This window comes from Salvelinus fontinalis, chromosome 14, assembly GCF_029448725.1.
Source record: "Salvelinus fontinalis isolate EN_2023a chromosome 14, ASM2944872v1, whole genome shotgun sequence".
NCBI classification, from domain to species: domain Eukaryota; kingdom Metazoa; phylum Chordata; class Actinopteri; order Salmoniformes; family Salmonidae; genus Salvelinus; species Salvelinus fontinalis.
The window spans coordinates 31,647,555-31,674,463 of record NC_074678.1 but is presented as its reverse complement, the minus strand read 5'-3'; the positions used below and the strand labels follow the sequence as shown (position 1 = coordinate 31,674,463).

The following is a 26,909-nucleotide window of genomic DNA, read 5'->3' as shown; positions in this document are numbered from 1 at the left end:
AAATGTTGCAATTTCAATTTGACTTGCGATTTAGAGCAAAACACTTGGGTGAACTGTTGGAATCATGGAAATAGAATGATCATTCAAATTCCATAGTTAGAATATAATAGCGGGCACTTAACTACAGTGTTTGACTTGACAAATGAAAATTCCAGGGAGGAGTTATTGTTACTTGGTAGGACGTTGACAATTATACAACAGGTGGTTCTAATGCTGATTGGTTAAACCCGCATTCCAGCCGGTGTCTATTCCACAAGTTACCACAGACTAAATATATGATGTAAAATGCCAATTTACTCTGTTCCATCTGAGTGTGCAATCCACTGTCTCATCAGCCCAGCCAGGCACTTTATAAACGTGATCTCCACTATAAAAATCTAGACATTATCTCACATTTCTTTTAGAGTAACATTTCGTTTTCAACAACGGAGATTTGGAAAAACCTTGCAGTCTGTCTCTCTGACATTTGCAACATTGTTTCAATATTCAAATTCAATCTCCAGCTGTCCCATAGTAAAGAACGTGTCAAGATCTGGACGAGACAAGCAGGCAGCGCTTCTCAATCAGTCAAAATCATGTATCAGCTGGCAGAATTTTTATGAATAGATACAAAGAAATATAAATTGGGGGGAAAAAGGTCAAACGAAACAAAGTGCAGCTAGTTTGCAGTCTTTTTAGTTTCAGTTCGAAGTGATTATGTTAGCTGTGTTGTTGGCTAGCTCCTCTGAACACTGTCCTGACGAGAGAGCACATTTTCTATGCCAAGCGAAATAGTGCCTCATTAGCTCATTGCTATGGATGTATCCAAATACATGTGACGAGAAAACAGCTTAAACAAATGCAAATGCAGCTACTGTTGTTATTCTGGCTGCACTGTTTGACGTTACTGTAAGTTAGCTGTAGTTGGCTAGCTAGCAAGCAAGGGATAAGAATGTTGCCAGCCAATATGATATGGCCATGGAACATTTCGAACGAACAACTGGGTTGAGTCCATTGATACAGAACAAAAAGACTGAACAACTGGGTTGCGTCTCTGGCAACCGAACAACCAGCCGGCTTGGGTAGCAGCCCTAGATGTGTGTCAGGACTATATCTTGTGGAAGGATTAAATAGTATGAATAAATTCATCAAATTAACACTAATGAAAAAAATCATTATTTGAATATGTTGGTAACCCGGGACTAACAAACCCGTGCCAATATATTCTCCAAACACCGGCATCGAGGGCTATAATATTTAACTACATTAAATGTTCTCTCAGCTACTTAATGTAGCTAACATTCTTGCTTCACGTATTCTTCTTTTATTTAGAAGACACTCTTTCACAAACATGCTGATTTAGGTCTACACCATCACTGGTATTATCAGGCTGTATAGCTAATTACGTTTGCTCTGACTCAGTACATGTATTAGCTAGCTACCGATTAGCATTAGTGATTTTCAGCTAACAAGATTTAGGACAAACTTGCTAATAAAATACAAATTAGCTGTTTGCAGATGTAAGAAATAAACTAATATTGCAATTATAGAACGCTAGTGGATTTATATTAAGAAGCAAAGTTAAAACAGCATCCTTGTCATCAAAATTGTTGCATGTGCTACATTCAGCATGCAGACTGAACACAAGTGTCTAGTGCTCGAGGAACAACAAATGCGCTCCTTGAGTGACGGGGCTAGGTCTGTGTGGAAAGCGGTATAGAGATAGAGAAGACTCAAGTAGCGAACTATAAAAACGGACGTTACACACGGCGTATCACATTTAAATACCGTTATAGTAGGTAAAGTAAAAACCCCAAAAGGTCTCTACATCAACACCGGCATATCGTAAAATACAGTACACCGCCCAGTCCTAGCTGCACATATTAAGCACGTGCTCTGCTTTAAACCCGAAGTATACCAAAGAAAATAGACCGGTGGGAAAGCACGCGGCCTCCAGTCGCTATTCAAATCAAACTTAATTTGCCACATGCGCCGAATACAACAAGTGTCGACTTTACCGTGAAAATGCTTACTTACAAGCCCTTAACCAACAGTGCGGTTCAAGAAGAAACCATTTACCAAGTAGGCTAAAATAAAAAGTAGTAACACAATAAGAATAAAGAGGCTATATACAGGGGGCACCGGTACCGAGTCAGTGTGCAGGGGTACAGCCTAGTTGAGGTAATCTGTACATGTAGGTGGAGGCAAAGTGACTATGCATAGGTAACAAACAGCGAGTAGCAGCAGTGTACAAGGGGGGGGGTCAATGTAAATTGTCTGATTTTTATGAGTTGTTCAGCAGTCTAATGGCTTGGGGGTAGAAGCTGTTGAGGAGCCTTTTGGTCCTAGACTTGGCGCTCCGGTACCACTTGCCGTGCGGTAGCAGAGAAAAGTCTATAACATGGGTGACTGGGGTCTGAATTTTATGGGATTTCCTCTGACACCGCCTATTATATAGGTCCTGGATGGCATGAAGCTTGGCCCCAGTGATATACTGGGCCGTTGGCACTACACTCTGTAGCACCTTACGGTCAGATGCCGAACAGTTGCCATACCAGGCGGTGATGCAACCGGTCAGGATGCTCTTGATGGTGCAGCTGTAGAACCTTTTGAGGATGAGGGGGCCCATGCAAAATCTTTTCAGTCTCCTGGGGGGGGGGGGGGGGGGGGGGTAGGTTTTGTCGTGCCCTCTTCACAACTGTCTTGGTGTGTTTGGACCATGATAGTTCGTTGGTGATGTGGACGCCAAGGAATCTTTTCAACCTGCTCCACTACAGCCCCGTCGATGTTAATGGGGGCCTGTTCGGCCCACCTTTTCCTGTAGTCCACGATCAGCTCCTTTGTCCTGCTCAAATTGAGGGAGAGGTTGTTGTCCTGGCACCACCCTGCCAGGTCTCTGACCACCTCCCTATAGGCCGTCTCATCATTGTCGGTGATCAGGCCTATCACTGTTGTGTCATCAGCAAACTTGGTGTTGGAGTCGTGTTAGGCCACGCAGTCATGGGTGAACAGGGAATACAGTAGAGGACTAAGTACACACCCCTGAGGGGCCCCAGTTTTAAGGATCAGCGTGGCAGACGTGTTGTTGCCTACCCTTACCACCTGGGGGCGGCCCGTCAGGAAGTCCAGGATCCAGTTGCAGAAGGAGGTGTTTAGTCCCAGAGTCCTTAGCTTAGTGATGAGCTTCGTGGGCACTATGGTGTTGAACGCTGAGCTGTAGTCGATGAACAGCATTCTCACATAGGTGTTCCTTTTGTCCAGGTGGGAAAGGGCAGTGTGGAGTGCGATTAAGATTGCGTCATCTGTGGATCTGTTGGGGCGGTATGCAAATTGGAGTGGGTCTGGGGTGTCTGGGAGGATGCTGCTGATGTGAGCCATGACCAGCCTTTCAAAGCACTTAATGGCTACTGATGTGAGTGCCACGGGGCGGTAATCATATAGGCAGGTTACCTTCGCTTCCTTGGGCACAGGGACTATGGTGGTCTGCATGAAACATGTCGGTATTACAGACTCAGCCAGGGAGAGGTTGAAAATGTCAGTGAAGACACTTGACAGTTGGTCCGCGCAGGCTTTGAGTACGCATCCTGGTAATCCGTCTGGCCCAGTGGCTTTGTGAATGTTGACATGTTTAAAGGTTTTGTTCACATCGGCCACCGAGAGCGTTATCACACAGTCATCCATAACAGCTGGTGCTCTCGTGCATGCTTCAGTGGTGCTTGCCTCGAAGCGAGCATAAAAAAGGCATTTAGCTCGTCTGGTAGGGTCGAGTCCCTGGGCAGCTCGCGTCTGGGTTTTCCTTTGTAGTCCGTAATAGTTTTCACGCCCTGCCACATCCAACGAGTGTCAGAGCCGGTGTAGTAGGATTCGATCTTAATCCTGTATTGACGCTTTGCTTGTTTGATGGGTCGTCCGAGGGAATAGCGGGATTTCTTATTAGCGTCCAGATGAGTCTTCCGCTCCTTGAAAGCGGCAGCTCTAGCCTTTAGCTCGATGTGGATGTTGCCTGTAATCCATGGCTTCTGGTTGGGATATGTACATACAGTCACTGTGGGGGACGACGTCGTCGATGCACTTTTTGATGAAGCCGATGACAGGTGGTGTATTCCTCAATGTCATTGGATGTATCCCGGAACATATTCCAGTCTGTGCAAGCAAAACAGTCCTGTAGTGTAGCATCCGCGGCATCTGACCACTTCTGTATTGAGCGAGCCACTGGTACTTCTTTAGTTTTTGCTTGTAAGCAGGAATCAGGAGGATAGAATTGTGGTCAGATTTGCCAAATGGAGGGCGGGGGAGAGCATTATATGCATCGCTGCGTGTGGAGTAACAATGGTCTAGGATTCCCCCTAGACCATTGATTTATATCTTTTGGCGATGATAACGATATCGCTCCCTTTGGCTTGAATTCATGCTGGGGTGACGTTTGCACATGTGGTATGCTAACTTATCGATTTATTGTGTTTTCGCTGTAAAACGCTTAGAAAATCTGAAATGTTGTCTGAAATCACAAGATCTGTGTAGTTCCATTGCTATGCTTTGTCTATTTTTATGAAATGTTTTATGATGAGTAAATTGGTCATACACGTTGCTCTCTATAGTAATTCTAGTCGCTTTGGTGAGATTTGTGTTGGTGGCTGCAATGGCAAACTATGATTTATACCTGAAATATGCACATTTTTCTAACAAAACCTAGCCTATACCATAAATATGTTATCAGACTGTCATCTGATGAGCTTTTTTCTTGGTTAGTGGCTATCAATATCTTAGTTTAGCCGAATTGGTGATGGCTACTGGTGTTGAGAAAAAATGGTGGACAAAGAAAAAGGGTGTCTTTTGCTAACATGGTTAGCTAATAGATTTACATATTTTGTCTTCCCTGTAAAACATTTTAAAAATCTGAAATGGTGACTTGATTCACAAGATCTGTATCTTTCATTAGGTGTCTTGGACTTGTGATTTAATGATATTTAGATGCTACTATTTAAATGTGATGTTATGCTAGCGATGCTAATCAGTGTGGGGGGGGTGGGGGGGGGATCCCGGATCCGGGTTTCAGAAGCAGTAAAAGTTAAAGGAAAAAGTTTCTTCCAGTCCGCGGTGAGTAATCTCTTTTCTGATGTCCAGAAGATCTTTTCGGAGAGACGGTAGCAGAGAGACTGTAGCAGCAACATTATGTACACAAAAAGTTACACAATTTCACAATCGGTTGGGAGATTGTAAAACGTCAGCCATGTTCTTCGGCGCCATTCGATTGCATATAGATGACATGCATTTTTCCCCTGCCCCGGTTCCTTTTATTTGATAATGGGCCATTCTAAATCTAAACCAATTTTACATATTAGTAAAGACAAGATTAAATTGAAAATTGTCTGATGGGTGAAAATTTGATCACTTGATGAGAGAACAGCTGTGCAGCCTGAGGCAAGGTACAGAGGGCAAGCTTTTTTTGCTACTTTCTCAAATCATCAATAGCCTACAGTCATAACGCACAGCCCATATACGTTTGATTTCTAAAACATTCTAAGGTTTATATCATTCACAACTAAAGTTGCCAAATAACTAAATCTAGCATACAGGACTACTTTCAAAATGTTAACTTGTAGCTCAACATAATCACTTATAACCACCAAAAATATCAATTAAGTTCAATTATATTCTTCTTACTATAAACTTATGTCACGAATTTATAAGCATATCTTGTCAACTAAATGAGTAAGCCTACAGCCTATGGCATGGAGCATAGCCAGATAATAGGCCTACAGAAGGCCACCTCATTCTGTTCTTATGAATAAAATGTATTTCAGATCATAATTTTCCTTTAGACCTGACTAAAATAAATAATGGATTTATTGTGATGTGTATATTAAATTAAATGTTTTAATGTAGAAGTTCCAAAGGTATGCATCAGCGGCTCGTATGTGTGGAGGCGTGGATATGTTAAATGTTAATTAACGGTCAATAACCGGATGACAATAACCAGCTGACAAAATTATGTCATGACCATCACAGCCCTAGTACTGTGAGGTAGAGTTATGGTTGAGTGAGAGAGACCCACTGTGCTGCATGTGAGAGAGTACAGCCTGGTTTTGTATATTTATTTATTAAGGATCCCCATTAGCTGCTGCACTCTTCCTGGGGTCCAGCAACATTAAGGCAGTTCTATACAATTTAAAATACTACATTACATGACATTTCATAACATTTTTCACAACACATTAAGTGTGTTCCCTCAGGCCACTACTCTACAATTCAAAATCCATGTGTACGTGTGTGTAGAGTGCGTCTTATGTGTAAGCTATGTGTCAGTTACTTGATGTGGAATAGAGTTCCATGTAGCCATGGCTCTATGTAGTACTGTGCACCTACCATAGTCTGTCTATTCTGGACTTGTGGACTGTGAAGAGACCTCTGGTGGCATGTATTGTGGGGTATGCATGGGTGTCCGAGCTGTGTGCTAGTCGTTTAAACAGACACCTCGGTGCATTCAGCATGTCAACACTTCTTACAAAAATAAGTAGTGATGAAGTCAATCTCTCCTCCCCTTCGATCCATGAGAGATTTACATGCATATTATTAATGTTAGCTCTCTGTGTACATTTAAGGGCCAGCCGTGCTGCCCTGTTCTGAGCCAATTGTAATTTTTAGAGGTTCCTTTTTGTAGCACCTGACCACACGACTGAACAGTTGTCCAGGTGCAACAAAACTAGGGCCTGTCTTGTTGATAGTGTAGTAGTTTACCTGTTGTGAGGCTGGGACAGGCTGCACCACGGGGGCCTGGGCGGAGGTGGACGTACGCAGCGCCACACTGGACGACGAATCGGACCCTCCCTCTGAACTCTGCATGCTGGGAACCTACAGGGGAGAGAGGGATGGGGAAGAGGAGGAGTGAGCACAAGGATATCCAAGGCAAGAGACAAGATGCACAGCCCTGCCAGACAGGACACGAGAACAGACAGCATGCATCCCTACTCAGAGCCAGGCCTGCACATGTGCTGCCATGCCAAACAAATGGGCTTTTCACAGCATGCCTGAGAGAAGGGCCATGGGCTTTCATATTGCCCAGGGGGGGTCCAGACCAGGCTCCATGCCCCTGCCAAGTCACACGGAGTCACCTCAGAGCCCCAAAGGTGCCTTACTTCTGGCCTTTATTAATGGAACATTAACAACACTGGTAAAGCCAGCAACACTAAACAGCTGCTTAGTAGAAGTCCAGCTGCTAGGAAAGAAGCAGGTGGAAAAAGTTGTGGTGAAAACAGTTGTGACTATTGTCAGGATTTAGGAGGCCCGGTCCTCCAAACTGTAAACACTCTCGAACATTGGGAGAAAATATGCACAGCATGGCAAAAGGCAGTGAGAAGAGCAAAAAAAATGGAGTGACAAAGGCTCTCTCTTTCAGAGAAAGAAAGAGGGGAGAAGGAGGGATTGAAAATAAAATAAATAAAACTTCCACAGCCCCACCAAAGAAAAGAGAAAAAAAAAGAAGAAAATGGCAGTGGGGTTCCTACCCCTGCCAGGGTACTGACGATAAGCAGTGTTTGTTTCAAATGAGAGCCGTTCTCTGGGGGCTCCAATAATCCAGCTGATATCAGGAAATTCCTCAATGCTTTGTAAACGTTTGCCGGTTGCTATGGTGAGGAATCCATGACGACCACCCCTAACTCTGCCCCGCTCTCCTCCCTCCCCCCACTGTGCCATCCTTTCTCTTATTTATAAAGCTCATGCACAGGAACTTTTGAGTGTGGCCACAAAACAAGGGAGGTGAAGGAGAGGGGAAGGGGGTCTTGCAGGAGGGAAGGCACCACACCTCCAGAAGATCAGGAGCTTAAACAAATGAGGCCTAATTAGTCAGCAGACATGGATACGTATGGAGTGATTTCATAACCAAATGAAATTGTACTTGAATTCCATAACTCTGAATTTGTTTAATGATACTGAATTTAAAAATTTTGAATTTGTAATGCACAAATTGGATCATTGAATTAAGACATTTAACTTATATTTCATGATTTAAAACTGTATTTAAATTAATATTGCGTTCAGTTTTCAAATAACATTTAACGGAATATTCAAATATGTATGTATATATTCAATATGGTAGATATTGTATTCATTGTCTGTGTATGAAGTTTACAAACTATAATTTCAAGTTGATCAAAAATATATATTTTTAAATGCATTCAGATTCAGTTCTTTAAATTCAGATTCAAAACCAGAGACAACATCCTTGTTCTTTGCCAGCCAGGAAAGGAAGAGGAGAACAGATTGAATCTGGGTACCTTGTAAGGATCGGACGGCGAGTGGGTAATCTGCCTTTACCATCGGTCCTATTTTCCAACGTACGTATATCCTACCAACAGGACATTAAAAACTATAATATCTTATGTTTCACCGAGTCGTGGCTGAATAACACAGCTGGCGGGTTTTACGCTTTTTCGGCAGGACAGAACATGCGCCTCTGGTAAGACAAGGGGTGGCTATCGATGTAAACAACAGATGGTGCACGAAATCTAAGGAAGTCTCGATGTTTGCTTGCCTGAGGTAAAGTATCTCATAAGCTGTAGACTGCACTACTTACCAAGAGAGTTGTCATCTATATTCTTCGTAGCTGTCTATTTACTACCACAAACGGATGCTGGCACTAATACCGACCGTACTCAATGAACTGTATATGGCCACAAGCAAACAGGAAAACGCTCATCCAGAGGCGGCGCTCCTAGTGGCCGGAGACTTTAAAACCTGTTGAGGATGGGGGCGCTGTTGTGACCATTTATGCTAATCGTGTAATTTTTGAAACGGCTTCCCACAAAATCCTTGATCGTACAATATGCATATTATTATTATTATTGGATAGAAAACAGTCTATAGTTTCTATAGGAGTTGAAATTTTGTCTCTACGTGGAACAGAGCCCATTCTACAGCAATTTCCCTGACATGGAGTCAGATTTCAGAAATTTTGGCCCCTGATCTGGAGTCAGTTAAAAGGGCACTGTTATTGCTATGAGTATACGGACACTGCTTACGTCTTCCCCTGGATGCCTTTACGTGATGACGATTTGAATGGGGTCGATTGCGCGTTCACAGGCACTACAAATGAAAAAACCCTGAGGCTAGTCACTCTTTTGGAGCTGCGTCATGCGCCTAGAGGACACCGACCAGCGCCTGTTCCAAGCATTAGTGGAGGGAGTAATATTACTCGGGTCATGTTTCTACTCGTTATGGGAGTTAAAAACATCATAAGGTAGTTAATTTAAAGCGTTTTATAGCAATTTATATCCGTTTAGTGCGATTTTGGGACATTTATTTCTGAAACGCTCTAAATTGCTGGGCACGCTTCCAGTTCATCCCGAACGCAGTTGGCATTTCCACATGGCAAGAGGACAGCTTTCCACCAAAAGACGATTGGACCCAAGAAAGGATCCTTTGCCCAAGATACTGATGGAAGAACAGCTCAAAGTAGGACATTTTTATTATGATAAATCGTGTTTCTGTCGAAAAATGTTAGTGGCTTAGGACGCCATGTTTTTTGACGTAGCTTCGCTTGGCGCAAACTGTATTGAAAAGTAAGGATAATTTAAAAAATGTAATTCCGCGATTGTATTAAGAATTAAATTGTCTATCAATCCCTGTCCACCCTATATTTTTTAGTCACGTTTATGAGTATTTATGTATAAGAGTAGATCACTGTCTAAGTGGCGCACGGACATTTTCTCACCAGCTTGGCTACATTTCACATTGTCTAACCATGATTTTGGTGGCTAAATATAAACATTTTCGATCAAACTCTATATGGATTGTGTAATATGATGTTACAGGAGTGTCATCTGAAGAATTCTGAGAAGGTTAGTGAAAAAATTAATATATTTTGGCGATGTTGACTTTTATCGCTCACTTTGGCTAGAATCAATGCTGGGCTGCTATGTGCTATGTGCTATGCTAATATAACGATTTATTGTGTTTTCGCTGTAAGACACTTAGAAAATCTGAAATATTGTCTGTATTCACAGGATCTGTGTCTTTCGATTCGTGTATGCTGTGTATTTTTACGAAATGTTTGATGATTAGTAAGTAGGTAAACACGTTGCTCTAAGTAGTTTTTCTATTCCATTTGTGACGGTGGGTGCAATTGTAACCTATGCCATCTACCTGAAATATGCACTTTTTTCTAACAAAACCTATCCCATACCATAAATATGTTATCAGACTGTCATCTGATGAGTTTTTTTCTTGGTTAGGGGCTATAAATATCTTAGTTTAGCCGAATAGCGGCACTCTCCGCTAGCGGCACTCTCATCCTAGACAGGTTAATGCAGGGAAAGTTAAATCCGTTTTACTCAATTTCTACCAGCATGGCACATGTGCAACCAGAGGAAAACAAACAATAATAAAAAAAATCCAGACAAATCTCGAGACCACCTTTACTCCACACACAGAGACACGTACAAAGCTCTCCCTCACCTTCCATTTGGCAAATCTGACCATAATTCTATCCTCCCGATTCCTGCTTACAAGCAAAAACTAAAGCAGGAAGCACCAGTGACAACCAATAAAAACTGGTCAGATGAAGCAGATGCTAAGCTACAGGACTGTTTTGCTTGCACAGTCTGGAATACTGTTCTGGGATTCTTCCGATGGCATTGATGAGTACACCACATCAGTCACTGGCTTCATCAATAAGTGCGTCGATGACGTCGTCCCCACAGTGACTGTACGTACACTACCGTTCAAAAGTTTGTGGTCACTTATAAATGTTCTTGTTTTTGAAAGAAAAAATAAATTGTCCATTAAAATAACATCAAATTGATCAGAAACACACTGTAGACATTATTCATGTTTTAAATTATTATTGTAGCCTGAAATGACTGATTTTTTTAATGGAATATCTACATAAGTATACAGTGTCCCATTATCAGCAACCATCACTCCTGTGTTCCAATGGCACATTGTTTAAGCTAATCCAAGTTGATCATTTCAAAAGGCTAACTGATCATTAGAAAACCCTTTTGCAATTATGTTAGCACAGCTGAAAACTGTTGTTCTAATTAAAGAAGCAATCAAACTGGCCTTCTTTAGACTAGTTGAGTATCTGGAGCATCAGCATTTGTGGGTTCGATTACAGGCTCAAAATGGCCAGAAACAAAGACCTTTCTTCTGAAACTCGTCAGTCTATTCTTGTTCTGAGAAATGAAGGCTATTCCATGCGAGAAATTGCCAAGAAACTGAAGATCTGATACAACGCTGTGTACTACTCCCCGCAAACTGGCTCTAACCAGAATAGAAAGAGGAGTGGGAGGCCCCAGTGCACAACTGAGCAAGAGGACAAGTACCTTAGAGTGTCTAGTTTGAGAAACAGATGCCTTACAAGTCCTCAACTGGCAGCTTCATTAAATAGTACCCGGAAAACACCAGTCTCAACTTCAACAGCGAAGAGGCGATTTCGGGATGCTGGCCTTCTAGGCAGAGTTGCAAAGAAAAAGCCATCTCTCAGACTGGCCAATAAAAAGAAAAGATAGACGGGCAAAACAGACACCGCACGGCAAGTGGTACCAGAGCGTCAAGTCTAGGTCCAAAAGGCTCCTTAACAGCTTCTACCCCCATGCCATAAGACTCCTGAACAGATAATCAAATGGCTACCCAGTCTATCTGTATTACTGCCCCCCCCCCCCCCCCTTTACACTGCAGTTACTCTCTGTTGTTATCTATGCATAGTCACTTAACCTCTACCTACGTATTACAGTACCGCAATTACCTCAACTAACTGGTGCCCCTGCACCGGTACCCCCTGTATATAGCCTCGCTATTGTTATTTTACTGCTGCTCTTTAAGTACTTGTTACTTTTATTTATCTATTTTTTACTTCTTTTTTTTAACTGCATTGTTGGTTAAGGGCTTGTAAGTAAGCATTTCACTGTTGTATTTGGAGCATGTGACAAATAAAATTTGGTTTTAATCAAAACGCTTTCTGTGGCAAACAGAACCTTCTGGCGGTTTCTGAAGCCAATGTGGCAAGTTGCGCAAGCTAGAAAGCTGCAGTGTCAAACATGTAGCTTGCTAACGTTAGCTAGATCAACCGGTCAGTCCAGCGCAGCACCCTCCCAATCCATTGCTCTCCCTTTCACTCTGTGTGTGTGTGTGTGTGTGTGTGTGTGTGTGTGTGTGTGTGTGTGTGTGTGTGTGTGCCAAAATGCCATTCTGTTTTTATGATAAGAACTATAAAGCACATGTCATACAGTCAGTGTATCATCTCAGTAAGCTTTTTGTGCCACATACTAGAAATACATTGTGTGTGTGTGTGTGTATTTACAGCTTGTAGCGGCACAACCGAGGGTGAGAAAAATAGGCCAGCCAAGAAAATAAATACCCTTCAGTGGAAAGGAGAGTTTTGCAAGAGAAGGAGGGTAAATCTTACCTTGGCAAGAAAAATATGATTGTCGACTTTGGCAATTGAGTTCTGCACTGATTGATTTTTTATTACCAACATTCTTACCTGAATACCTACGTTGATGTTTAATTACATGCTGAAATGTGTCATGATTGATAGTGAAATTTTGATATTGTTGTAATAAATTACCTGACTCTCCTTGATATTTCTTTCAGAGTGAAAAATGAAACATCACACTTGTAAGTCTTTTTAGTACGCATTCACCACCACGAGCTTGAAATTATATTGTGAAATACATTTATTAATGCTATTGAAATTGTAAAATTATTCCAATGTCTCGAGTACCATTTTCTTTATGAAATTAAGCACATTGATATATATTAAGTCAACTTTGAATAAGACCGTCATTTAAATTGTACAGCCTACAGACTGTTTGATGTCAGTCTTCATCGGAAACGACCTGTGCTGGAGGACATCTGCAAGACGGCGCTGGCAGGCTTAAAATATTAAATTCATGTAAAATGAATTGCACTAAGTTGTCCTTTTTGTTTGCCGTCACAGTTTATCAGAAGGTGTAACAAATTACCATACTAAATTTGTAACTAGTATTTAGTTTTCTGGCCAGATACTTTTTTACTCAAGTAGTTTAAGAGGGCTACTTTTACTTGAGTAAATTACAATTAAAAGTACAGATTTCCAGTACTCTACACACCTCTAGAAATTCTACATAGCCTAACTATAAATTGTGGGCTAGCATCCACACCGGAGAAAAGTTTATCGTTCTACAGTAGGACCTACATCTGTCAATCAACTGATGGCCCAAATCAGCTCATGAACTCAGCCAGGTAAACACAGTAGCCTATTATTAGTTCACACCTTTCATTATGTAACAATAGATAGGCTAACGGTTAGCCTACAGAATGAAGCATAATAGAAAATAAACCAAAATAACAAGCGGCCTATTGCAACCATGAATGGCACTAGATTATTGAAAGCCGATGTCTTGTTAAACCATCATAGGCACACAGCTGATATCAATTGCAACCTTCATTGGTCACCTCATTACCGCTCCCTAAAAAGATGTTGGTGTTACCTTAGTTAGAGATCTGTACATAATGATGAGATGCTCATGTCTCCGCCCTAATAAAGTAGGGTTGGGAAGTATCCAGATTTTCATACCGTTTCTGTACCAAACCGGGGTATATGGTATTACCGAATGTGCACACAAGGGGCGTTATAAAAAAATATAATATATATATATATCTCACATGCACTTTTTATTTTATGTATACTCAACAGGGATCCTGATCCAGGAGGGGACTGAATGTCTCGGCTGTAACCAAGAAGGGAGGTGACAAAGACTATTTGCACTGCCCCACCTCCTTTAGGTTGCTGCTACTCTGTTATTATCTAAGCATAGTCACTTTAATAACTCTACCTACATGTACATATTACCTCGACTAACCAGTGCCCCCACACATTGATTCTGTACTGGTACCCCCTGTATATAGCCTCACTATTGTTATTTTACTGCTGCTCTTTAATCATCTGTCTTTTTTTATTTATTTGGGGGGGGGGGGGTCTTAAAACTGCATTGTTGGTTAACTTCTTAGTGATCCCTTCTCGCGCCAGTCCCGTTAATGGGATTGATTTGACAACACCCAGTGAAATAGCAGCGCGCCAAATTCAAAAACAGAAATACTCATAATAATTTAAAAAAATCATACAGGTGTTATACATCGGTTTAAAGATGAACTTCTTGTTAATCCAGCCACCGTGTCAGATTTCAAAAAGGCTTTACGGCGAAAGCAAACCATGTGAGGACAGCACCCCAAACAAACAAACACATGAAAATCATAATTCAACCCGCCAGGCGTGACACAAAAGTCAGAAATAACAATATAATTAAAGCCTTACCTTTGAAGATCTTCTTCTGTTGGCACTCCAATATGTCCATTAAACATCACAAATGGTCCTTTTGTTCGATAAATTCTGTCGTTATATCCCCAAAATGTCCATTTACTTGGCACGTTTGATTCGGAAAATACACCGGTTCCAACTCACGCAACATGACTACAAAGTATCTAATAAGTTAACTGTAAACTTGATCCAAACAACTTTCCTAATCCAACTTTAGGTATTTTTAAACGTAAATAAAATCGATAAAAAACATTTTTTAACTTTTGTGTTTTCTATCCAAATCTACCAATTATATGCATATCCTAGCTTCTGGGCCTGAGTAGCAGGCAGTTTACTTTGGGCACAGTTTTCAACCCGGACGTGAAAATAGTGCCCCCTAGCCTTAATGAAGTTAAGGGCTTGTAAATAACCATTTCACTAAGGTCTACTACACCGGTTGTATTCGGGGCATGTGACAAATACAATTTTATTTGATATCTGTGTATATGCATGTATGTATGAGATATATTATATGATAGACAGACCCCTAAAAATGAATGTTCCAGTAATAGGACCTAGGCCTAGCGTTTAAATCGAGCGAGAGAATATTATTTGATAGCAGGCTTGAGAGAAAGGTAGTGTAATTTTGAAGTAATCATGAAGCTCATTTGAATTTCCTGATGCAGCAAGAAAACTCTCTGCGAGAAAAGAGGGATCAAGTTAAGAGCCAAGATCTCTAGGTCTATTTTAACAATGAAACGGTTGTTTCAATTCAATTATCTGTGACAATGCTACACACAAGCATAGACCATGATATTTGAAATTCAAAAAAACAAACTTTTGAATATAGTTCTGACATAGACCTCATAAAAATACATCCCGTAGTAGCCTACACGGTTTCACGCCTTTGCTCTTAATGTCAGCCAATCAAAGCGGCACTCTCTACAGTCGGTGACTCCATGTGTAGTAAGCAACATGGGAGATTTCTAATCAATGCAAAATGGAATTACAATTACTGAATTAAGTTTGTTAAATGAGAAGGTTAAATTCCTAGCAACCATCAGGTAGGCTGTTTAATCTGAATGGAGTGGTTGTAGACAAGGACGGGAAACGCAGCAAAATACCCTCAATTACTTTTAGCTGGCCATCTCCTTTACATCGATTTGATGCAGTCAAGACAAGCAGTACCAGATGGGATGGTAGACAACCTATGGAATCTACAAGTTTGTCTAACTACCGCAAGTCTGTATGGCTATTCGCTCTCCCTATCTCTCCTGTGTAAAACTCACCAGCCCCTGCCAAATCACACTGCTGCAAGCAAGCAGCACCCAAGCCGCGCAGCAAGCCCGTTTCTATTTGTTTTTTTACATGCGTTTCGACTATCCGTATATCCCGCAAAAATATAATATTCTAGTGAAATTTTGTCAAATACCCATCTCAAAACTGAATCTGAATGCATCTGAGAAGTTAAATACATGAAACTTTCATAAACTTAGTTTGTAAACTTGATACAGATAATGAATGCAATATGTACCATATTAAAACGAAACATATACAGTACTAGTCAAAAGTTGACACCTACTCATTCAAGGGTTTCTTTATTTTTACTATTTTCTACATTGTAGAATAATAGTGAAGACATCAAAACTATGAAATAACACATATGTAACCAAAAAAAAAGTAAACAAATCAAAATATGTTATATTTCAGATTCTTCAAAGTAGCCACCCTTTCCCTTGACAGCTTTGCACACCCTTAGCATTCTCTCAACCAGCTTCACCGGGAATGCTTTTCCAACAGTCTTGAAGGAGTTCCTACATATACTGAGCACTTGTTGTCTGCCTTTCCTTCACTCTGCGGTCCAACTCATCCCAATTGGGTTGAGGTCGGGGGATTGTGGAGAAGAGGTCTTCTGATGCAGCACTCCTTCACTCTCCTTCTTGGCCAAATATCCCTTACGTAGCCTGGATGTGTGTTGGGTCATTGTCCTGTTGAAAAACAAAATGATGATAGTCCCACTAAGCGCAAACCTGATGGGATGGCATATCGCTGCAGAATGCTGTGTTAACCAGCATGGCCAAGTGTGCTTTGAATTCTAAATAAACTCAGACAGACAGACACAGACAGTGTCACCAGCAAAGCACCACCACACCTCCTCCAGGCTTCACAGTGGGAACCACACATGCAGAGATCTTCCGTTCACCTACTCTGCATCTCACAAAGACACAGCGGTTGGAAGCAACAATCTCAAATTTGGACTCATCAGACCAAAAGGACAGATTGCTCATGTTCTTGGCCCAAGCACGTCTCTTCTTCTTATTGGTGTCCTTTAGTAGTCGTTTCTTTGCAGCAATTCAACCACGAAGGCCTGATTCACACAGTCTCCTCTGAACAGTTGATGTTGAGATGTGTCTGTTACTTGAACTCTGCATTTATTTGGGCTGCAATTTGAGGCATGTAACTCAAATTATCCTCTGCAGCAGAGGTAACTCTGGGTCTTCCTTTCCTGTGGCGGTCCTCATGAGAGCCAGTTTCCTCATAGCGCTTGATGGTTTTTGCAACAGCACATGAAGAGACTTTAAAAGTTATTGAAATGTTCTGGATTGACTGACCTTCATGTCTTAAAGTAAAGATATACTGTCCTTTCTCTTTGCTTATTTGAGCGGTTCTTGCCATAATATGGACATGGTCTTTTACAAAACTCTTCTGTATTACACACCCCCACCTTGTCACAACAACAGATTAGCTGAAACACATTAAGGAGGAAAGAAATTCCACAAGTGAACATTTAACAAGGCACACCTGTTAATTGAAATGCATTCCAGGTGACTACCTCATGAAGCTGGTTGAGAGAATGCCAAGAGTGTGCAAAGCTGTCATCAAAATGTATTTTGATTTGTTAAATACTTTGTTATTTCATAGTTGATGTCTTTACTATAATTCTACAATGTAGAAAATAGTTTAAAAAATTAAAATAAAAACCTTTGAATGAGTAGGTGTCCAAACTTTTAACTGGTACTGTACATATTCAAACTGTATTATATTAAATGTACATTTAAAATGGAATGCAATTTTAAATTAGATTAATTATAATTCATATATTCAATTGTGCATTAAATTCAAATATTAAATTCTAAAACAAATAAATTATGGAATTCAAATTCAATTTCTTTTGCCACTGAAATCGCTCCTTAGACATGCCACTTCCATTACTTATTCATCCTCAGGTCAATCAATTGCCAAGAGGAGCAGACTTAAAAGTGGAACTGCCAGTGTTTTAGAAACATGAAATCTTAGTAAAAATCTGTTCATATACACCCCCAGGAAAAATGACATTTTCTGACATGAGAGCACTTAGATATGGTAATTTTCACAAATTCAAAGACTGTTTGGGAACGACGTAGAGTAAGCCATTTGTGAAAATTATATAGCGTGTGTTTGGACAATTAATAGACACTGTAGTAAATACAACCTAATAAAAACATCTGTCTCGTCCAAGACCGGAGTCTTAGCAGACCGGTGTGCCAGAGTCAATTAGAGCTACAATACAAATAAACCATTTACCTCACAGGCCTGCCATCATTCACTTTGAACTTGACTGTATATTAACAGGAAGTAAGCAACAGCGCAACTTCAGATCATTAGAACACATTCGCCAAAGCCACAAAATAAATGTATTTCTGAAAATACCACAGGAGTCCTCTTACATTTGGGAAATTGTACAGTCTTATTGATCAAATAAATCAAATAAAGTTTTATTGGCCACATACACATGGTTAGCAGATGTTAATGCGAGTGTAGCGAAATGCTTGTAAAAAAAAAAAACATGGAAAGGTAGGCGCACGCACATCAACAACAAGAACAACAACTAATGCTAGCGAGAACGAGATGAGCTAAAATCTAACCAGGGAACATTAGATAAACCCGCCAACTTTTTCAGCTAATTGGCCATCAAAATTGCACTGATAAACGATGGGGAATAGTAGCCTGCTCATTCTTCGGCAACTTGCCTGCCAATGCATTCTTGTCCCAACCCACGTTTTGACAACTGAATGGGAACTTTCCTGCCCGCACACCCGCCCATTTAATCGACACCAAATACATTTGATTGACAACTAAGGGTGTCTGAAATTCAAACATTTGGTTTGGTGAGTTGTCAAGATCTGTATGTGTCTAAAGCCACCTGTAAGGAATTACATTCTTGTATTTGCTTTTAAGTTATCCATAATGTTTTATATAAAAATTGTTAAGTATTTTGAAATATGCAAACATGTAAATATCATGGCTTGGGGAAGGTGTCTTTTCAGTGTTTTTATAAAAAATATATTGTATGCTTGTCATGTGATGAATGGTCAAGTGTGTTTTTAATTGTTTGAGATGATGCTTTGTCAAATGCCTGTATTTATCAAAGTACTGAATTTGTTACGCAACATTTTTCAATGATAAATCTGCAACATAGTCAGTTGTATGTTTTTATTTTTGTGTTAAAATTGCCTCCAGTGTGTCAAAGTGCACTCTGGGTCGTTGAAAAATTCAGAGCATACACTGCACTATAGACAGTGGATGCTCTGGCCGAGAAGTAAGGTTAATGCGAGCGTTCCTCACAACGGCAGTCAATCCCCAAGCTAACTGGTTAAAGTTGGCTAGCTACTTCCAGACACGAATGAGAGAACACCTCACTCTGACCATTTTACATGCCCTAGCAAAGCTGGTTAGGCTGTTTACATTATGTAGTCACTAACGTTATCTAGAGTGTTAGTGACTAACTGTGCTGCTGGCAACAATGTAATTACTCGTTTTTCCAACATTTACTGACACCGGTTATATTCAGCGAGTGTTGCGGGTTCATTAATTCATCAGTTATTCAGAGTAGACAGTCTGTAAATTCACTCAAACGCAAGAGATATGCTAACTGGATAACAGTCGTTAAAGTTCAGCATAGCTAACTAGATAGCACTAAATGTGAAGCGCTTTCCTAGCTAGCTAACTAACCAAATGACACCTGCATCTCCAGCCACCAAAAAACAATATGCGGGGGAAAAGTTGGTCACTCACCCACTGCTCGAATGACATGGCAGCAGCTAGCTAGCGTTAGGCTCTGTGTTTTTAGCTAGCTAAATACCTACATAAATAGATATGCTAGCCTATTAGCCACATTATGACTGATTTGTGATCATTGCCCTTGCTAATTTGATTATATTGACATTTCCAACCTTAGTTACATTCATCCATTTTTGTAAAAAATAGAATCATTAAAACTGAAACAGTGCATCCCAAAAGGGTGGAGGATGCAAACAATGTACCCGGCCAACTACCAAGAAATGTATTGGTGAATTATATTAAAATCATGCATTGAACTGCATCCATCTATTCTGCCAACAATGAGTCATAACCTATTTTTAAAACCTCTTATAAATGCTGGTTTTGTAGCATAAACTAGGAATTTTATATTTTTGACTGACATGAGTGTCTGTTTCATATCTGCAAAGTAGTTAAAAGACTGTCAGCTCCACTTTAAAACAAGGCCACCATACCAAGCAGACACAGGCTGAATAAGGAAAATAATTTAAACTTATAAACACTCCCTACATATACAATTACAGCAATAAAAGCCCAGGAAAATAATACAAAGCTTTATCATATCTACCATAATCAAAGCTCATATGTAAACAGTAACACTGCTTGCTTGCATGACTAGCTTACAGTCTTCATTAACAGGCTGCTTTTAATACTGTTTGATTACAGTCATTAATCATCATTTAAAATCAAGATAGTGGGTGGGCAACAGGTGCTGTTCAGCTCTTCCTCTGCTCAAACACCCCCAGCACTTTAAAATGCCAGTATTTCTTACAAATCCGTTTTGACACTTAAGAGACTCGTTCTAATAGCGTTCAACAGTGAGTGAATGTAAAATGCAGATTGCTTATATTCTGGTGGAAAATTGCTTTAGAGCTGTACACCAAGTTAAAGACTGATGGCAAATAATAGATTAACATTATGGCATGAAAACAATTGTGAGCAACACCATACATAAGCTAATCAAACAAAATTGTGAAACATTGTTGTGAAAAATAACATTTCACAATTATAGGCATGGACTACCACAGTGCTGGGTGTGCCACTGACATTTTCCACACAGGAGGATTGGCTGTCTAGATGAGTAATAGCCTCAGTGGTGGAGCTAATGTTGAAATTCTTCAATTACTTTAGGCTGGCATGTGTCAATCGTTGTCTAACCATTGATCAAATAGGGACTCACTCAATATAAAAGCTGTTTGAGAAGACAAAGCCAAGTCCATCTCTGTGTAACCTCTCTAAAGTCACAAACAACTGTCACATGAGATGGACCAGAGGGGGCTGCACGTGTATTTGTCAGAGGCAACATGAACAGCATTCTGTAAGGGTCCAGAGTAGACCCTAGAGAAGGACCATCATCCTTTGTATATTTCTTGCATTATTCCTTGTGGCAAAGCAAATAATAGCAGTACTGATTTAGGATTTTCTGAATGAAGTTAAAAAGGAAAACATTTGTATTTAAAGCTCCAGCGGTCAGATGTTTTAAAATGAAATAATTTGTTTGTGGGGTGTCAGTTGAGTTATAAATACACTGGTAACAATCCCTGCAGTTATCTTTGGACTTTCCTTAGCACAGATATTATGCAATGAAGGGAGGGCGAGGGAGCGATGGGGCGGTGTAGCGGCTCATAAACCTAGGCTTTGTCCTTTAGGTTTTCATGCATTAAGCTCAATTAAATGGGAGCTTTGGTAGGAGTGGTGAAGTGCGCCATGCGTTGGACTGGAGAAGGGAGAAAGTGCAGGCAGGCAGCCAATATGATCTGAGCCCCATGTAAAGGTTAAAAGCCACACAAATTCCCCACCAGCTGCTATGAGCGGCACAAAGGCGGAACACAGCGGGAGCCCCAGCACACCACTGTAGAACCCAACGATAAATGGGCTGCACTTTAAAACAGCCTTTCTCCTCGCAGCCCCAAGACAACTTCACACACAAACCCCTACAAAAGGAGCCGGTTTTCACTCAAGCAAATCACAAATGAGCAATTAAGACAATTGCGTGAGTGGACCAATTTCCCTCTGTTAAAGCGTCAACCGAGTTGTGAGGGAAAAATGAACTTCACCATTTTAGTCTTCTAAAATTAAACGTGCAGTTCTATAAACTCATACCTGCTATTTGGTATGAAAATCTGGATAAGATTTAAACATCTGTCACTGACAAATCTAACTTAAAACAGAACTCAGAGAAAAACACATACAGATGTTCAATTAAAAACAGGAGCCCAGTCTTGGCTCTTGTTTGCACTGGCCCACATTGTTTGCAGAGCAACAACGGTTGCTAGTGGCAACACCGTCCACTCCCGTTTCCAGGAGCCTGTTGCTATGCAACCAACCGAATACTTCCCAAACCAAACAATGCCATCCCCCAACTGATCCCTCTCTCACACTAAGCAGAAACTTACAACAATAAATACATAAGCTATTAATTTCAGACACTGGGGGGGAAGACAGAGGGCAGGCTAATTCCAATACCATGCAGAGGAAAGATTATATAAAAATGTTAACTCCATGCTGGTTTCAACTTGACTGAAGGCAGAATGTAGTGTTTTTATGCACTCAGTGGTCAAATAAAAGGAGGAATGTTTAAGTCAACAGAATGGCAACAGCCAATCCTCTAAACTTGGTTTACACCTCTACACTTCACAAACAATTACTTTGAAAAACAAGCACAAATGACTTCTAACTTTTCTAATCCATGCAGCAGAAAGGAGACATGAGCACCTTGGAGAGGAGAGCACAGACTATTCCGACTCCGGAGGCTTTTAGTGTACATCGGAAGTTGAAACAACCAGGCAATAACACAGACACTTGATGCCATTAAAGTCCTGTTTATGGGGGACATTTGTACACCACTGCTTGTTTTGCCAGCTAGCCTTGTCTGTCTGTGCACTGTTTTTTCCAAGAGTCCTCTGTTCACCATATCCTGCCCCCACACCCACCCCCGATCCCTAGCCTATTCGTTCAGTTATATAACAGATAAATATACTTAAACAGAGAAGGAACAGGCTTTCCATACATGCATTTCTACTCTGAAGAGAGTTCAAGCAATGCAATCTTTATTGGGTAGCCAATCCAATAGCCATCCCCATTGTAAGAAACCCAGGTTGGCTCCTTTTAAATTGGATTAAAAAACCCAGAACCATAGCACACAGGCGCTGCACTCACACAAAAAGAGAATTAAGATATGATAACAGATTTCCACGACCGAGGCTGTTCTTCAAGCCCGTCTCATTAATTCATGGCTAATCCAATCAAAGCAGCTATTGGGGTCTGCAGATGGTGAGGCTGGAGGGAGAGGGGACCTGGACAGCTAACAGAGGAGAGGAGCCGTTCAAGGGGCCGCTAAACCAGCCACGGATCGTGGATCCATTCTTTCCCAGATTCCACCTCTGGTCACCACTACAGCCCGTCGACACCATCCATCATAATGTGGAGCGCAGGCATGACAGACCAAGAATTGACATGGTTGCCATAGAGACTGTTCACCCATACACCTCCCCCAACCACCCCCACCTCTAACCCTTTCCAGATTTCCACCACCTCCCATTCCCATCCACCCCTAAACTGAATAATACTGAATTAGAGAATAAGAAAGTACAGTTCAGAGAAGTCAACCTGCTGGAAAACAAACCAGAAGTGCAGGGAGGAACTAATCTGTTGCATGTGGGTGTCTCTCTCTCTCTCATTAATGAACATTTATCTCCTGTTTTTCCAGCAGGGGTGATGACAGAATTGAGGGAACATCAGGTCTTTGTTTTCATGCCACCTTGTTGCCCATCGAGATAGAAAAACTTTCTGAAATGAAGAAAAATAAAAAAAATAAAAAGGGAAAAAATAAATCACCTGTTCCCACCTGGCAGCTAGAATTGAGACAGTTTTATATAGGCTAGACAAAAGCATATAGCATAGACAAAAACAAATTAAACTTCCCTAAGTGATGCTCATCAATGCATATTTACCAGGTCAATGTCTGCAAAAAAAAAGAAAAATAGATTCCAATTATTTACAATGTTCAACAAAAAAATTATTTAATGCCATGGAGTTGGTGCCATTATCAGCACAGACAAATCCAATGCCTTCAAAGTATTCAGACCCCTTGACTTATTCCACATTTTGTTACGTTACAGCTTTATTCTAAAATTAAATAAAGCAAATTCCTCAGCAATCTATACACAATACCCCATAGACAAAGCAAAAACAGGCTAAGAATTTTTTGCAAGTGTAATGTAAAAAAGGTATGTTTTATTTTTAAAAGTATTCAGGCCCTTTGCTATGCAACTCAAAATTGAGCTCAGGTGTTCCATTGATCATCCTTGAGATGTTTCTACAACTTGATTGGGGTCCACTTGCGGTAAGTTCAATTGATTGGACAGGATTTGGAAAGGCAAACACCTGTCTATATAAATGTCCCACAGTTGACAGTGCACGTCAGAGCAAAAACCAAGCCATGAGGTGAAGGAATTGTCCGTAGAACTCCGAGATAGGATTGTGTACCAAAACATTTCATTTCTGCAGCATTGAAGGTTCCCAAGAACACAGTGGCCTCCATCATTTCTTAAATGGAAAAAGTTTGGAACCACCAAGACTCTTCCTAGAGCTGGCCACCCAGGAAAACTGAGCAGTTGGGGGAGAAGGGCCTTGATCAGGGAGGGCACCAAGAACCTGCTGGTCACTCTGACAGAGCTCCTCTGTGGAGATGGGAGAACCTTCCAGAAGGACAACCATCGCTGCAGCACTCCACCAACCAGGCCTTTATGGTAGAGTGGCCAGACGGAAGCCACTCCTTAGTAAAAGGCACATACATGTCAGCCCACTTGGAGTTTGCAAAAAGGCACCTAAACAAGATTCTCTGGTCTGATGAACTCTTTGGCCTGAATGCCAAGCATCACGTCTGGAGGAAACCTGGTACCATCCCTATGGTGAAGCATGCTGGTTGCAGCATCATGTTATGGGGATGTTTTTCAGCGGGAGACTATTCAGGATAGGGAAATATGAACAGAGCAAAGTACAGAGAGAGATCCTTGATGAAAACCTGCTCCAGAGAGCTCAGGGCTTCAGACTGGGGCGAAGGTTCACCTTCCAACAGGACAACGACCCTAAGCACACAGCCAAGACAATGAAGGAGTGGCTTCGGAACCTGTCACAACCTGTCCTTGAGTGGCCCAGCCAGAGCCCTATCGAACATCTCTGGAGAGACCTGAAAATAGCTGCGCAGCAACGCTCCCCATCCAACCTGACAAAGCTTGAGAGGATCTACAGAGAAGAATGGGAGAAACTCCACAAATACAGGTGTGCCAAGCTTGTAGCGTCACACCCAAGAAGACTCTGGGCTGTAATTGCTGCCAAAGGTGCTTCAAAAAAGTTCTGAGTAAAGGGTCTGAATACTTATGTAAATGTAATTTCTTTTTTATAAATTAGCAAACAAACATTTCTAAAACCTGTTTGTGCTTTGTCATTATGGGGTAGTGTGTGTAGATTGATGAGAGAAGACAAATATTTATCAATTTTAGAATAAGACTAATGTAACAAAATGTGGGAAAAGTCCAGGTGTATGAATACTTGCCGAATGCACTGTACATCAGCCTATTGTGGGCATCAGATGAAACCACAACCTAAGGCATTCCTATAATAATTAACATATAATGCAAACAATAGAACTGCTTTGTAGCTCCCGTGTTGCCTTAAATTACCATTTAGAATTTGACAAATGTAGACTTTCACAAAATTCCAAGACATAGCCTAGACAGTATGACTGAACTAGTAAATGGGTAAAGTGTGCACTGTAGACACCTCTATTCAAGTATTTCAGAATACCCTTGTTTCCATTTGAGTGTCAAAAAAGATGAGGCAGAAACGGCAACTTAAAAGAATCGTACACAGAAAGATGCAAAGCCCATACTGGCAAAAGAAAAACTCAACTATAGCTACTCTGTCATGAGAAATATTCTCCATATTACGTGTGCTTCCGTTAGAGATCTTCCTCTGATATCTTACTACACTAGCTGAGCAGCTTTCCCTTTGATAATGCAAAGAAAAACATGACTTTTTGCATGGTATCATCATAGATGGATCACATTTAATAAAAACAATCCATGACTAAGAACATGGAGTGGGCTAAGGCTCATGAGGTTTAGCCTAAGTTCAGACTTTCCCTAAACCAGGGATCATCAACTAGATTCATCCGTGGGCTGTTTTTTTCTTGAGCGGATGGTTGGGGGCCAGAACAAAATTACAAATAATTAGTAAACTGCAAATTAACCGCAAGAATCCCAAACGGATAAATTTGACACAAAAAAAAACATACCAAACCTTGCCTAAGTTTGTGTACAAAATAGTGTGTCTCTTATGCATGTGAATACTTGGAAACAGATGTCCAAAAATCTAAAATCACACACATTTTTCCAATGTGTAAAGCCACCCACGGGCCAAATTCAGCCTGCGGGCCACCAGTTGGGGAACACTGCCCTAAACTGTAGGAGGAACTGTTTAAGCACTCATCTCCAACATCGTGCTTTCAACTCCATGATAGGGCAGGGCGATATGGCCAAAATATCATATGACAGTATTTTTTTATTTATTAGATGACAGCATTATGTTTTTGAATAATAAAAGTTACAAATTAGCTTTATGGGTAGTGCGTGACCCTAGGCTGGCAACACGCGCAATACATGCATTCTAAGTGATTTCTCCATTCTTATTGTTTTAAACGGTTCAATTATACTTCTTTTTTTTTTTTTATACACGTTTCAGCATTTTTCCATACATTTCTGCATTTCCTGCACTCATTTGAGATCATTTCCACTATTCCACGAGGGGCTGCAAGATATGGGCAAACAATCTAGGCCTTATTTTTAACCAAATGTTGCAATTGCAATTTGACTTGCGAATTAGAACAAAATACTTGGGTGAACTGTTGGAATCATGGAAATATAAATAGTGGGCACTTGAATACAGTGTTTGATAACAAATGAAGGGAGCAGTTATTGTGACAGGGACTTGTCAACACTTTGGTTCCTACCCTAGGGGGACGCTATAATCTTTGACTACATTGAATGTTCTCTTAGCTACTTCATGTAGATAAAATATTCTTGCTTCGTGTATCCCTCTGATTTAGAAGATACTGTTGCACAGAAATTGCACAGATGTAGGTCTACACCATCACTGGTAGTATCAGGCTGTATAGCTAGTTACCTTTGCTCTGACTCAGTACATTTTTGGCCATCTAGCGATTAGCATTTGCGATTAGCATAAGCCACTAACACGATTTCGACCCAACTTACTAAGAAAAGACAAACTAGCTGTTTGCAGGTGTAGAAAATACAAACTAATAGTGTACTTTTACACAACGGGTGGGTCTAATCCTAAATGCTGATTGGTTAACCTTTCTAGGACAGACGTTCCGCTAGCGGAACCCCTCGACAACATTCCACTGAAAAGGCAGAGCAGGAAATTCAAAAATATTTTTTTTGAAATATGTAACTTTCACACATTAACAAGTCCAATACAGCAAATGAAAGATAAACATCTTGTTAATCTACCCATCGTGTCCGATTTTAAAAACGCTTTACAGCGAAAACAC

General features: G+C 40.8%; 1 protein-coding gene and 1 long non-coding RNA gene across 7 annotated transcripts in view; one reads left to right on the top strand and one right to left on the bottom strand.

Annotated features, from left to right (window-relative positions):
* The window catches only part of rfx2 (regulatory factor X, 2 (influences HLA class II expression)), a 76,996-nt gene that overhangs the window by 32,905 nt on the left and 17,182 nt on the right, over positions 1–26,909 (bottom strand). For all 4 annotated transcript variants that reach the window (XM_055861349.1, XM_055861351.1, XM_055861350.1 and 1 more), the window contains exon 2: positions 6,718–6,831. In XM_055861349.1, coding sequence (XP_055717324.1) covers positions 6,718–6,822 — 105 coding nt within the window. In that variant the 5' untranslated portion in view covers positions 6,823–6,831. The remainder of the gene's footprint in view (positions 1–6,717; positions 6,832–26,909) is intronic.
* On the top strand, positions 7,669–12,884 carry LOC129810638 (uncharacterized). 3 transcript variants are annotated; one of them, XR_008752757.1, is made up of 5 exons: positions 7,669–7,872; positions 8,218–8,315; positions 8,424–8,517; positions 12,283–12,597; positions 12,780–12,884. It is a non-coding gene; the product is annotated as an uncharacterized LOC129810638 (long non-coding RNA). The 3 variants fall into 3 exon arrangements; XR_008752756.1 differs by having other exon boundaries at positions 7,671–7,872; positions 8,419–8,517; positions 12,283–12,884; XR_008752755.1 differs by having other exon boundaries at positions 7,677–7,872; positions 12,283–12,884.